Raw genomic sequence first — 14,935 nt, forward strand, 5'->3', positions numbered from 1 at the left:
TGGCTGTCTCAGAGGTGGGGAAATCATTCACTCTCAGTGATTCATAAAGACATAAATATACAGGGAAACAACAGCAATACAGCAACAGCAATGCACTAACCTCTCGAGCACAACCATGTAATGACAGCCTTAATGGTGTGGTCATTTCAATTGGTAGTTTTTTCACTGCTTTTTTAAGGAACACCTGAAAGCTCTATCTGGCTCCCCAGGGTGTCCTGGGAGAATCACTGCCCTAGAACATATTATATGTGAACCATGTGAACTAGGCCTATGTACTGTACATCAGACTGCATTGTATGGTTGTTTTCAGGTGGTGCACCAAGCCTCCTTGGATGTGGATGAGGCTGGAGCGACCGCAGCAGCTGCCACAGGTGTGGTCCTTATGCCCCTCTCTTCCCGACACACCCCTGTGTTGAAGTTCGATCGTCCATTCATGGTCTTTGTCATGGACCGGGAGACCAAGAATATTCTCTTCATGGGCAAGATCATCAACCCAGCCAACAAATAAAACCGGTGCTATGTAAAACCTGTGCTGCAGAAAACATGTGGTCTATAATCACAAATTGAAATCTAAGTGCTGCTGTTAGGAAACCAGTAAGCAAACCCATCCAAACGCTTCTGGGTCAAGCCTGGGAACCCAAAGCTAACAAGTGTATAAATCCTCTGTATTCACTTTGCTGGATATTTGTACAACTATTAAATACATATCACCATTTGCTGCCAGTCTTTCTTCTTATCTTTTGGTTCTATGCCTAATAAAGCATGTTACAGAATTTGGACACATACATGTTCTTGCAACGTTCCCATGAAACGTGTCTAGAACATTAATATAATATATTCAGAGAACGAGTCAAATCACGTTCGTATCTATTCCTCAGAGATCCTAGAAGGTAACAAGACTTCACTATTTCATTAGGGGTGTGCAGTCGTGGCCAAAAGTTTTGAGAATGACACAAATATTAATTTTCACAAAGTCTGCTGCCTCAGTTTGCATGATGGTAATTTGCATATACTCCAGAATGTTATGAAGAGTGATCAGATTAATTGCAAAGCCCCTCGTTGCCATGCAAATGAACTGAATCCCAAAAAAACATTTCCACTGCATTTCAGCAGTGGCACAAAAGGACCAGCTGACATCATGTCAGTGATTCTCTCGTTAACACAGGTGTGAGTGTTGACGAGGACAAGGCTGGAAATCACTCTGCCATACTGATTGAGTTCGAATAACAGACTGGAAGTTTCAAAAGGAGGGTGGAGCTTGGAATCAATGTTCTTCATCTTGCAACCATGGTTACCTGCAAGGAAACACGTGCCGTCATCATTGCTTTGCACAAAAAGGGCTTCACAGGCAAGGATATTGCTGCCAGTAAGATTGCACCTAAATCAACCATTTATCGGCTCATCAAGAACTTCAAGGAGAGCGGTTCAATTGTTGTGAAGAAGGCTTCAGGGCACACAAGAAAGTCTACCAAGCGCCAGGACTGTCTCCTAAAGTTGATTCAGCTGCGGGATCGGGGCACCACCAGTACAGAGCTTGCTCAGGAATGGCAGCAGGCAGGTGTGAGTGCATCTGCACGCACAGTGAGGCGAAGAGTTTTGGAGGATAGCCTGGTGTCAAGAAGGGCAGCAAAGAAGCCACTTCTCTTCAGGAAAAACATCAGGGACAGACTGACATTCTGCAAAAGGTACAGGGATTGGACTGCTGAGGACTGGGGTAAAGTCATTTTCTCTGATGTATCCCCTTTCCGATTGTTTGGGGCATCCGGAAAAAAGGTGAGTGCTACCATCAGTCCTGTGTCATGCCAACAGTAAAGCATCCTGAGACCATTCATGTGGTGGGGTTGCTTCTCAGCCAATGGAGTGGGCTCACTCACAATTTTGCCTAAGAACACAGCCATGAGTAAAGAATGGTACCAACACATTCTCCGAGACCAACTTCTCCCAACCATCCAGGAACAGTTTGGTGACGAACAATGCCTTTTCCAGCATGATGGAGCACCTTGCCATAAGACAAAAGTGATAACTAAGTGGCACGGGGAACAAAACATTGATATTTTGGGTCCATGGCCAGGAAACTCCCCAGACCTTAATCCCATTGAGAACTTGTGGTCAATCCTCAAGAGGCGGGTGGACAAACAAAAACCCACAAATTCTGACAAACTCCAAGCATTGATTATGCAAGAATGGGCTGCCATCAGTCAGGTTGTGGCCCAGAAGTTAATTGACAGCATGCCAGGGCGGATTGCTGTGGTCTTGAAAAAGAAGGGTCAACACTGCAAATATTGACTCTGCATCAACTTCATGTAATTGTCAATAAAAGCCTTTGACACTTATGAAATGCTTGTAATTATACTTCAGTATTCCATAGTAACATCTGACAAAAATATCTAAAGACACTGAAGCAGCAAACTTTGTGGAAATTAATATTTGTGTCATTCTCAAAACTTTTGGCCACAACTGTAGTATATCCTATAGGACACCATATTTGGTCAGAGAGCGACGCCTTCATGGCACGCCGATGACGTGGGCGGGCAACTCTTGAACGACAGCATGATATTCAGCTATGAAGTTATTAAAACTGTTTGTTTTGCAAATGTTGAACTTATAATATGACTAGTAATACTTGGAAAGCTAAATCAAAGTCCAAGTATACAGATTTGACGATATTCTCTCAGAAAAATGGAATATGAATGTGAATGTCTCCTTCACGATTTGCCCAAATGTACATGGGGACTTCACACTAAAAGCTTGAGGATCAGTCATACTCCAAGTTATCCATCTGAAACTTTGCACATACACTGCTGCCATCTTGTGGACACTATCGGAATTACAACCAGAGTGATGGCTATAACAGAGACCTTTCTCTTGCATTTCAAAGATTGTGGTAAAAAAACACTGGTTGATTTTTTCTATCATATCTATTGTGTTATATTCTCCTACATTCAATTTACATTTCCACAAACTTCAAAGTGTTTCCTTTCAAATGGTACCAAGAATATGCATTAAATCCAAGATGTCGCAGCAGTCAGACGTCTTTGTCCTCGTCCTGTCGCGTCCCATGTATATATATTTTTCTTCGCATATCCTTTTTGATATTTTTCTAAACATGAACTTCAAAATACTCTCCTGCAACCCGCCTCACCCAATGTGGTGTGGATCTGCTTTTGTCCTTTACTTCGGAACCGGAATCCCCTAACAGAAGCTAGCCAGCTAACTTGCTACGAGCTAGTAGTCAGCTAACCACTGCTAGCGGTCATCAGCTAACCTTTAGCTCGGAACACTTGCCTAGTTTGCTAGTTACAATCCTAGTGGCTACTCCCGGCTAACGTCTCTGTCCCAAAGCAAGCACCAATTAGCCTGGAGCTAGCCCATGCTAGGCCCATCTCCCGGCTATCTGAAGAGGTCCATCAGCCACTCTACAATACCTATTTTGCCAATTGGCCCAGACCCCTTTTACTGCCGGTACGGAGCACCTTCACGACTGGACTACCAACGTAATCTGCCCAAGGGGGTTATTCAACTGGCTCCTACATTGCGACGTCCCCTGAATGCCCATCTGCTAGCCTGCTAGCCGCGGCCCGCTAGCTGTCTAGAGCATATTGGACTGTTAGCTGAATAGGTCCATCGGTCAATTTCTTGGGCCACTATACCTATTTTGCCAATTGGCTTGGACCCCTTTTACTACACGAAGCCCTGCTTATCCATCACGACTGGACTACCGACGTAATCTGCCCGAGGGTCTTTTTCCCAACAGGCCCCTCCGTCGCGACATCCCCTGAATGCCCATCTGCTAGCCTGCTAGCCGCGGCCCGTTAGCTTTCTAGAGCATATTGAACTGTTAGCTGAAGAGATCCATCGGCCAATTTCTTGGGCCACTATACCTATTTTGCCAATTGGAATGAACCTCTTTGCTACACGGAACCCTACTACTCAAATCAAATCAAATGTATTTATATAGCCCTTCTTACATCAGCTGATATCTCAAAGTGCTGTACAGAAACCCAGCCTAAAACCCCAAACAGCAAGCAATGCAGGTGTAGAAGCACGGTGGCTAGGAAAAACTCCCTAGAAAGGCCAAAACCTAGGAAGAAACCTAGAGAGGAACCAGGCTATGAGGGGTGGCCAGTCCTCTTCTGGCTGTGCCAGGTGGAGATTATGACAGAACATGGCCAAGATGTTCAAATGTTCATAAATGACCAGCATGGTCAAATAATAATAATCACAGTAGTTGTCGAGGGTGCAGCAAGTCAGCACCTCAGGAGTAAATGTCAGTTGGCTTTTCATAGCCGATTATTAAGAGTATCTCTACCGCTCCTGCGGTCTCTAGAGAGTTGAAAACAGCAGGTCTGGGACAGGTAGCACATCCGGTGAACAGGTCAGGGTTCCATAGCCGCAGGCAGAACAGTTGAAACTGGAGCAGCAGCACGGCCAGGCGGACTGGGGACAGCAAGGAGTCATCATGCAAGGTAGTCCTGAAACATGGTCCTAGGGGTCAGGTCCTCCGAGAGAGAAAGAAAGAAAGAAAGAAAGAGAGAATTCGACTGTATATAGACTTTTTCTTCTGTATTATGTTTGTTTATTCCATGTGTAACTCTGTGTTGTTGTTTGTGTCGAACTGCTTTGCTTTATCTTGGCCAGGTCGCAGTTGTAAATGAGAACTTGTTCTCAACTAGCCTACCTAGTTAAATAAAGGTGGAATAAAAAAATAAAATAATAATAATTTCCTTGTTTCAGGGCCTGAGCTACAGTCAGTTAGATTTGGGTATGTCATTTAGGCGAATTTTAAAAAAAAAAGAGGGCTATCCCTAAGAAGTTTTAACCAATATACTGTACTATAACTCGCTTGCCAGCCAGATGAAATGTTGATTACTTTTCCTGGCTCACTCCATTGTTCGATTGGATGGGCCTGAGTAGGCTACTACATTCAGACATGACGGGAGAAACGGTGGAGCAGGCTACTAATAGAGAGCAAGAAGAAGCATATTTTTATAGAGAAAGGATGAAATGCACAACAGAAGAGGAGACAATACTCGAAAGGCAACACTTTTGGAAAGTGATTGATGGGTTTAGATACTACAGGTACGGACTGCTTCAAAACAGCAGTATTAACGTTATATGTATGGTTGTTAGCGCGCGAGTTAATCCACAACAAAGTCCTTTGACCCAGACAGTGTCTGGCTAGTTTAATGGAGTAATGTCACAGACTACGCTACTGTATTTGGTAACGTTTTGTATTAAGATTTTAGAAAAGAGATGACTAGCTAATGATGATGGATTGCTAGCTAAAATCGATTCCTGTATTTATATCGGGGTCTGTTTTGGCGAATTACATGTTCCTATAGGTACCAAACCGAGGTGAAATGTGTTTTATATTGAATATTCGGTAGATATGTTATAGGTATATTCTAGGCATACTTTCAAGAATGCTAAATATTCCTCTCCCCTGCGGTTTGTGTGTAGGGAAACAGGCTCAATGGATTTAGCTTCTTCTGTGGATTTTATGTTGGTTTGCAACAAACGTTAATTACGGTGCATTACCTCCATCAACTGTACAGGAGTGTGGAACAGAGACAGGGAAGGTGTAAATTCTAGAAAGATAAATACATACTTCAATACTACATCCCCTTAAGATTTTAGCAGCAGTTCATTTAAGCTTGGCTCTTCAACACCATTACTCCTTAAATCTAATAACAATATCTCCCTTTCCTTCCCATATTGCTGGCACTGAAAGAGAACGTGTTCTACTCAATGAGCTATACGGTGCATTTGGAAAGTATTCAGACCCCTTAATATTTTCCACATTTTGTTATATTACAGCCTTATTCTAAAATGGATCAAATAAAAAAGTCCTCAATCTGCACACAATACCCCATAATGACAAAGTGAAAACAGGTTTTTAGAAATTCTTGAAAATGTATTAAAAATAAAAAAGATATTCAGACCCTTTGCTATGAGAGTTGAAATTGAGCTCAGGTGCATCCTTTTTCCATTGATCATCCTTGAGATGTTTCTACAACTGGATTGGAGTCCACATGTGGTAAATGCAATTGTTTGGACATGATTTGGAAAGGCACACATCGGCCTATATAAAGTCCCACAGTTGACAGTGCATGTCAGAGCAAAAACCAAGCCTTGAGGTTGAAGGAATTGTCCGTAGAGCTCCGAGACAGGATTGTGTTGAGGCACAGGTCTGGGGAAGGGTACCAAAAAATGTCTGCAGCATTGAAGGTCCCCAAGAACACTGTGGCCTCCATCATTCTTAAATGGAAGAAGTTTGGAACCACCAAGACTCTTCCGAGAGCTGGCTGCCTGGCCAAAGAGCAATCTGGGGAAGAAGGGCCTTGGTCAAGGAGGTGACCAAGAACCCGATGATCGCTCTGAACCTTCCATAAGGACAACCATCTCTGCAGCACTCCACCAATTAGGTCTTTATATTAGAGTGGCCTGACGGAAGCCACTCCTCAGTAAAAGGCACATGACAGCCCGCTTGGAGGTTGCCAAAAGGAACCTAAAGACTCTGACCATGAGAAAAAAGATTCTCTGGTCTGATGAAACCAAGATTTAACTTTTTGTCCTGAATGCCAAGTGTCATGTCTGGAGGAAACCTGGCACCATCCCTACGGGGAAGCATGGTGGTGGCAGCACCATGCTGAAGGAATGTTTTTCAGCGGCAGGGCCTGGGCGACTAGTCAAGATCGAGGGAAAGATGAATGGAGCGAACAGTGCACAGAGTACAGTGAGATCCTTGTTGAAAACCTGCTCCAGAGCACTCAGGACCTCAGACTGGGGCGAAGGTTCACCTTCCAACAGGACAGCGACCCTAAGCACACAGCCAAGACAACGCAGGAGTGGCTTCGGGACAAGTCTCTGAATGTCCCTGAGTGGCCCAGTCAAAGCAAGGACTTGAACCTGATCAAATATCTCTGAAAATAGCTGTGCGGCGACGTTCCCCATTAAACCTGACAGAGCTTGAGAGGATCTGCAGAGAAGGATGGGAGAAACTCTCCAAATACACGTGTGCCAAGCTTGTAGCGTCATACCTAAGAAGACAAGGCTGTAATCACTGCCAAAGGTGCTTCAACAAAGTACTGAGTAAATTTGAAAACATTTCTAACCTGTTTTTGCTTTGTTATTATGGGGCTTTGTGTGTAGATTGATGAGGGGGGGGGGACAATTTAATCCATTTTAGAATAACACGGAACCCAAACTTGCTGCGCGCATGCGCCATCGTGCATACATTTATTTAGCTAGCTTGCTGTTGCTAGCTAATTTGTCCTGGGATATAAACATTGAGTTGTTATTTTACCTGAAATGCACAAGGTCCTATACTCCGACAATTAATCCACACATAAAACGGTCAACCAAATCGTTTCTAGTCATCTCTCCCCCTTCCAGGCTTTTTAATTTTTGAACTTATATGGTGATTGGCATCTAAACTTTCATAGTATTACTACGCTGACCGGCAAAACAGTTCGCCTTTCAATTACCCACGTGGGTATAACCAATGAGGAGATGCTACTATAAACCAATGAGGAGATGGGAGAGGCAGGACTTGCAGCGCGATCAGCATCAGAAATAGAAAAGACTTCTATTTTAGCCCTTGGCAACGCAGACTCTCGCGAGCAGTGTGGGTGCAATAATTGAATAACACAAATTTCTGAATTTATTTTGCAACGCTCGCGCACGCGACGCGAGCGGTGTGGTCAGCCTGTAAGGCTGTAATAACAATGTGGAAAAAGTCAAGGGGTTTGAATACTTTCCGAATGCACTATATAGATAGATAGATAAATGCACACACACACACAAAAAGTACATTTTTGTACATCCACACGATTTTGAATATAGAATTTTCATAGCCGTGGCGTGGCATGCTTTGTGTAAGAGCTAATGAAAATTGAAAGCAAAAAAATCGATTTTAAACAAAAAAAAGAGGCAGATTTGTCTATCCTCCCCCGATTCAGAATACATAATTATTTTTACATAATATTATTACACAAAAAATAAAAAGGTGTGTTTTTAAAAATGTTTATATATTTTTCTCTCTCTATCTGCTCCTGATTCAGAGTATACCATCTTCATAGTCATGGCATGCTTGGTTCAATAGCTATTGACGAAAGAACCAAATATCCAATAAAAAACAAATTTGACCTCTATAGCTGACCACCACCTCTGTTTATCTATTAGCTAGCAGCTAACTAGCACAGAAGCAAAGGAAGTGGAGCTAGCTAGCTCTAGAAAATAACAAAGATAAAAGATGATACTAAAACAATATGGGCTAAATTCCTGGCTGACAGAAAGACAAACATTTACATTTCAATACGGTTGCTCATGTTATTTACAAACAAGGTTATGCCTAGCCTATACAACCATGTTCACCAAGTAGAAGATGCTTAGAAAATAAAGTGTTTTGTGGATCATTGTGTCAAGTCATTTTAAGAAGTCTGCATATTGAATTGAGTGTTTTCATAATTAAAAAAGGCTATGAAATATAGCTAGGATTCTATTTTCCCTTATGCTTTTCTGGACTCCCTTATCCCCATCTCCTGTTCACTTAATCTCAGGATGCATGTTCAGGAACGGGTGAATCGAGCAGAGCATCAGTTCCGGAGTCTTCCGGAGCATCATCATCAGCTGCCACTGCCCAGGGTCCTGCCCAACCTGGCTCGTATCCGGCGCAGTGTGGACCACAACCAGGACGTGCTGCATGCCATCATGCTCCACTGTGTCCAGATGTTTGAGAACATGCAGTATGGCGAAGAGGTAAGCTGAAGGGTCAGAAAGGTCACACTCATGCATTCTCCTACACCTCAGTTACATTAGACACTAGCTTACTAACCTTGGTTACATTAGACACTAGGCTACTTCTAGCAATCAAACTACTGGAAGGCAATCATTTTCAATGAAAGGAGGAGACAAGGAGTCATTCAACGATTTAATCACTGGCGACTAGAGAGCAGACAAAGTTGAGAGAATTCCAACTACGCAAATTATCAGTACGACTCATTCAGAGGAGGGAGGGTCTGACTTACTAGCTTTGACACTGCTGGATAGGCAAACAACAAGTTTGCTGTTTTGCACGCTGTTCAGAAGATATCAAAGATTCCTTACTACAAGGTAACTTCTAGTGTAACCACCCTGTTAGTCATCCTCTTCCTCGTGGTAGGAGAAGTAGTAGGCTGCATCTAGGTGTGCATTGCAATAAAAACATAGTAGTACAAGTATACAGAAAAAAGAAAAAAAATGCAACAATTCCAGTTCATATGAGGAAATCAGTCAATTTAAATAAATAAATTAGGCCCTAATCTATGCATCTGTTGGTCACAGATACCTTAAACAAAATGGGCCTCAGGACCATGTCTGTGCATTCAAAGTGCCATCGATAAAATGCAATCGTGTTTGTTCAATGGGGCACTCTGTTCACAACGTTGACATCAGCAAACCGCTTGCCCACACGACGCCATACACCCTATTTGAGGTTGTGAGGCCGGTTAGACTTCCAAATTCTTTAAAATGACGACTTATGGTAGAGAAATTAACATTAAATTCTCTAGAAACAGCTCTGGTGGACATCCCTGCAGTCAGCATGCCAATTGCACGGTCCCTCAACTACTTGAGACATCTGTTGCATTGTGTTGTGACAAAACTGCACATTTTAGAGAGGCCTTTTATTGTCTTTGGCACAAGGTGAACCTGTGCAATGATCATGCTGTTTAATCATCTTCTTGATATGCCACACCTGTCAGGTGAATGAATTGTCTTGGCAAAAGAGAAGTGCTCACTAACAGGGATGTAAACAAATTTGTGCACAATTTGAGAGAAATTAGCTCTTTCTGGGATCTTTTATTTCAGCTCATGAAACATGGGCCCAACACTTTACATGTTGCGATTTATATTTTTATTCAGTGTAGTTGGAGGTGCTGCAGATGTTTTTCTATTCAAGTATACCGCACAGCACAAAATTCACTAATTATTGTATTAGTGGAAATTATATTTAGTATAGATCTTAGATACATTTTCTGGCATGATCCTTTCATCATTGGATGCATTTGAGGAGTTAAAGTGAATCTGTCTTTCTGTCCAAGATGACCTGAGGAAGGTGCGTACGTCCTCCATGTTCGACATAGACAAGCTCAAATCCACCATTAAGCAGTTTGTGCGTGACTGGAGTGAGGCGGGTCCAGGCTGAGAGAGACTCCTGCTACCTGCCCTTCATCAAAGAGATCCAAAGACTCTTTCCAAGCAAAAAGTGGTGAGCGCACACCATCTTGAAATCGAACTCAGTTGTGTGATTTTGTATTCTGAATTGTGTGTATTCTGTCAGTGATGGCATGGTTGTTTCTGTAGTGATGTGTCTAAGGTGAGCGTGCTTGTTCCGGGGGCTGGGCTTGGTCACTTGGCATTGGAAATCGCTCATCTGGGCTACGCCTGCCAAATATAATAACGAATGGAGCTTCTTCATGCTCTTCTCATCCAACTTTGTCCTCAACAGGTAACACATACCCTCAGCCCTCATTTAAGCCTAGCATATAATGCAATAATTCAGTCCTTGCATATGTTGCACCATGTGTCATTTAATGATTGAGTGGGCCAAATCAATTGCCTAGCATATAAAATTAGCCCCATGCAATCCTCTTCGGGAATAAAAATAAATAAAAATGTTGATCATTTTCTCACACTACTGTTGTTCAGCTTATCTAACTTTCCTCTGTTCTGTCCTTCCTCCTTCTTGAGGTGTGAAAGGTCAACTCCATGACCCTGTACCTGTGGATCCACCAGTTTAGCAACAACAAGAGGTCATCTGGCGTCTACCCCCAGAGCCTGCCTCCAAACTCTGACTTCTCCATGGTGGCCAGGGACTTCCAGGAGGTCTTCACAGAGCCTAGTGAGTGGTGAGCCCCACACAGGCTGTCTGAAAGATCAACAAGAGCATTAAGTGATCAGGGCCTGTATACACAAAGCGTCTCAGAGTAGGAGTGCTGATTTAGGATCAGGTCCCCCGTCTTATTCAGAATCTAAAAGGCTAAACTGAGCCTAGATCAGGACTCCTGCTCTTAGACACAGGCCCTGTGAATATGGGCCCTGGCCCTTGTGTCTCTCAGGTTATGTCAATTGTCCATGTATTGGGAGTAGTCAACGGTGAAAGTGAGCGCACTACACTAGACACATAAATGATTTGTATAACCTGTGTTGGTTTGTTTTAGCAATGATAGAATGAGGTGAAACGAGTATCATTGTGGTCTTCCTTCTCAGACACCTGGGACTGTGTGGCTACCTGCTTCATCGGCATGGCGCACAATGTCATCAACTACGTGGAGACCATCTGGAACATTCTCAAACCTGGAGGTGTGTGGATCAATCTTGGTGAGTGACCATTGGTTCAACAGACTTCCTTACTGACCAGTGAAAGAGGTTCTCTTTTATTCTACGCATTTTTTGGTGCAGTTGCCGTTTTAACTTACTGGTAGTGAGTCGTATACTTTTACCAAAGCTGCAATTCCTCCCTTTCCTCTAGGCCTGCTGCTGTACCACTTTGAGAACATGGCCAACGAGCTCTCCATTGAGCTCAGCTACGAGGACGTCAGGGTGGCCATTTTAAAATATGGATTCCATTTGGAGGTAAAGCAAAAAAATATATATAACTCAGGTGTACAGATCGGAGGAATAAAATGAACTGCTACTATAGTTTACAGTAAAGAATAAAAAATTTTCTTCAGTTAACGTTGTTTTGACAATCCTCCGTGGGCCTAAAACACCCTGGGTGTTTCTCAAAATGCATACTGCCGTGCTCCGAGCATGCAAATTGGAGCACGGGAGGGTCGGAGTATGAGTCCAAATCAAAGTATACGAAATGGAGAACGGAGAGCAGTTCTCAAAAGCGTACTTCGTTTGTATATATTTTGAAGCATGCATCGATGCAAGCTTCAACGGAAAGTATGCGAAGAAATAACACGTAACCACGTCAAAAATCTATTGAAATCAATGGCTGGCCATTATTTGAGAGAAAATACACTCCGACTTCGGAATAAAATGTTGCCTATTCACATCATATGTTGCCTGACTACAATATTTTATCTTGATACATTAATAAATAGTGTTCATTTTGGCATGTTTACCTGCCTACGTACCGTAGATCGCAATCCCATAAGTCAAAAGGGCTAACTGGCTAGCTACTACTGGTAGCTAGCCACAAAGAATTGTTAGCTAGCTACCCACAAATAGTTGACATAATGTTAAACTCTATATTTAAAAATATATTTTACCCCATTTTTGTGATATCCAATTGTCTCATCACTGCAACGCGAGACTCGGGAAAGGCGAAGGTCAAAAGCCGTGTGTCCTCTGAAACCCAACACAACCAAGCCGCACTTGGCACAATGCCCAATTAACCCGGAAGCCAGCCGCACAAATGTGTCGGAGGAAACACCATGCACCTGGCGACCCTGCGCCCAGTCCGCCACAGGAGTCGCTAGTGCGCGATGGGACAAGAACATCCCTGCCGGCCAACCCCTCCAATAACCTGGACGACACTGGGCCAAATTGTGCGCCACCCAATGGGTATCCCGGTCGTGGCCGGCTGCGACAGAGCCTGGACTTGAACTCAGAATCTCTAGCGGTACAGCTAGCACTGTGATGCAGTGCCTTAGACCATTACCCACTCGGGAGGACCTGGTTAGCTACATTATTACAATTCACATATAGCTAGCTGATAGTTATTAAGTAAACCGGTTACATTATGTATATCTTGTTTCGTCTCTATTGCCATTGTCCTGTCTGGAAGGCAGTTCAGTGAGTGGGTAAGTCAATAGGGATAACTAGCTAGCCACAAAGAATTGGTAGCTACCCATGAAAAATGTACATCTATCTTGCATAACATTTAGTTTTAGGTCATTTTTGCCTGTTTATCTAGCTGGGTAGCTGGATTATTATGATTAACATACCTAGCTGGGTAGCTAGATTATTATGATTAACATATCTAGCTGGGTAGCTGGATTATTATGATTAACATACCTAGCTGGGTAGCTAGATTATTATGATTAACATATCTAGCTGGGTAGCTGGATTATTATGATTAACATACCTAGCTGGGTAGCTAGATTATTATGATTAACATATCTAGCTGGGTAGCTAGATTATTATGATTAACATATCCAGCTGATAATTCTGAAATAAAACGTTTGCTTTGTGTATATCTTGTTTCGTCTATTGTTGGCATTGTCCTGGCTGGAAGAAGGTTCAGTGAATGGGGAGGTGAGGTAATACAGTTGGGGGAGTGCGAGTGCTTCTCAAATGTAATGTTTTATGAATCCTCCACACTCCTCACAAGAGCGTACTCAAGAGGATGTCTTCGGAGAATGCACTCGGAGCATGACAGTGTGAAGCACGGTAGTATGCATATTGAGAAACACTGTCTTTCACTGCAGGTGGAGAGAGAGTCTGTCCCCACCACCTACACTAAGAATTATCAGTCCATGCTGAAGTACCTGTATGACTGTGTTTTCTTCGTGGCACGGAAACCTGACCATCTGAATGCCAACGGGCTCCAGGTGGTCTACGAGAACAGACTGGAAGCGTTGCCATGGCGAGAGAGCTGTGGCAGTCTAACGTGACATTACAGCGCAACGACCGATTTGCTGCCGTCGAGAGCATTAAAAAAAAAAAGAGTAAGATGACAGAAACACAAGACAATGGAAAGATTTGCTTTAAATGTGCTTATTTTCTATATCTCATTGCCGGGAACTCCCCGATCACCTTATGTCCAAGCCTTTGAGATTGAGACGGACACCTATAATGGACTGAAAGGACTACATCATTCAGCCCTTGGACTGTTTGTCTTCAGTTAGATGTAAGGTGACGTCTCCATGCTGACCTGATGTGGTTGCATGCGTGTTAGACCCGCCTCTACAGCTTCCCAATGTATTTATTTTGTAAAATACAGTGACCAACTCTGGCTATTTATAGTACTTTCTCACTGGGAAAAGTCAGTTGCTGGAGTTGGTAATACTGAGGATCGGACAAAGTTGTATGATTTGAATTCCAGCATTACAAACTGGATCTAGCTACTGCCTCACGTAACAATAAAGGAAAACACCATTTAAGAAAAAAATGTAGTTGACATTTTAGTCTAATTTTGAATGGTATTGTTCATGACGCAATTCAAGTTTATTTGATCAAGAAGGAGATCTATTTAGAATGAATCTCCTATATTCCCTCTGTTTGCAGCTAGACAGAAATCAGTTGAAGCATTATGACCAACTATGATCAATGTAATTATTCTACAACAATTCCCTTTTGTCAATTACTGTCTGAAGACTATACAGCCAGGTAGATCTAGAAGTTACAGACGATAAACATCAGTGGTGAATCCTTTATCATATCAATAAAATTGGTACACAGCACATGAAAAGGAGATTCCATAGTTGTATATAATTAACGGGAGATCTGATTGTCCCAATGACCATGTATATGAAGGACTGTCCTAATCAATTGAATGCCCTATTTGGCCATCTCAATAATGCTTTCTCAAGCAACATGGCCTCTATCAGGTGGTGTGAAAGGAGGCCTGGAAAATCACCCACTTCATTTGCTTACACACACACTCATACTGACTACACATAGAATCATCATACATGCTGCTTCATATATGCTGCTGCTACTCTGTTTATCATATATCCTGATGCCTACTCACCATGTCCCTATATATACACCTACCCCTACCACTTCAGTATCCCTGCACATTGTAAATATGGTATTGGCACTGACCCTGGAACTGAGCCTCTGTATAGCTTATTTACTTTCATGTTCATATAATTTCTATTTATCATGTGTTTTGGTTCTACTTGACTTTCTGAAATAAATATATTCCTACTGATATTTATTAATGCATTGTTGGTAAAGCTCAAGCAAAAAATACATTTCACTGTACTTGTGCACGTGA

At 42.6% G+C, this 14,935-nt stretch overlaps 1 protein-coding gene and 1 pseudogene across 1 annotated transcript in view; both read left to right on the forward strand.

Annotated features, from left to right (window-relative positions):
- The window catches only part of LOC129853224 (alpha-1-antitrypsin-like), a 7,789-nt gene extending 7,073 nt beyond the window's left edge, over nt 1–716 (forward strand). Inside the window, exons 4-5 of the mRNA XM_055919026.1 lie at nt 1–14; nt 311–716. The exon at nt 1–14 is cut by the window's left edge and continues 134 nt beyond it. Of these exons, the coding sequence (XP_055775001.1) occupies nt 1–14; nt 311–508 (212 nt within the window). The 3' untranslated portion in view covers nt 509–716. The remainder of the gene's footprint in view (nt 15–310) is intronic.
- A 4,152-nt stretch (nt 717–4,868) lies between these two features.
- On the forward strand, nt 4,869–14,869 carry LOC129853229 (carnosine N-methyltransferase-like; annotated as a pseudogene).
- The last annotated feature ends 66 nt before the right edge of the window (nt 14,870–14,935 follow it).

Source organism: Salvelinus fontinalis, chromosome 4 (genome assembly GCF_029448725.1).
Source record: "Salvelinus fontinalis isolate EN_2023a chromosome 4, ASM2944872v1, whole genome shotgun sequence".
NCBI classification, from domain to species: domain Eukaryota; kingdom Metazoa; phylum Chordata; class Actinopteri; order Salmoniformes; family Salmonidae; genus Salvelinus; species Salvelinus fontinalis.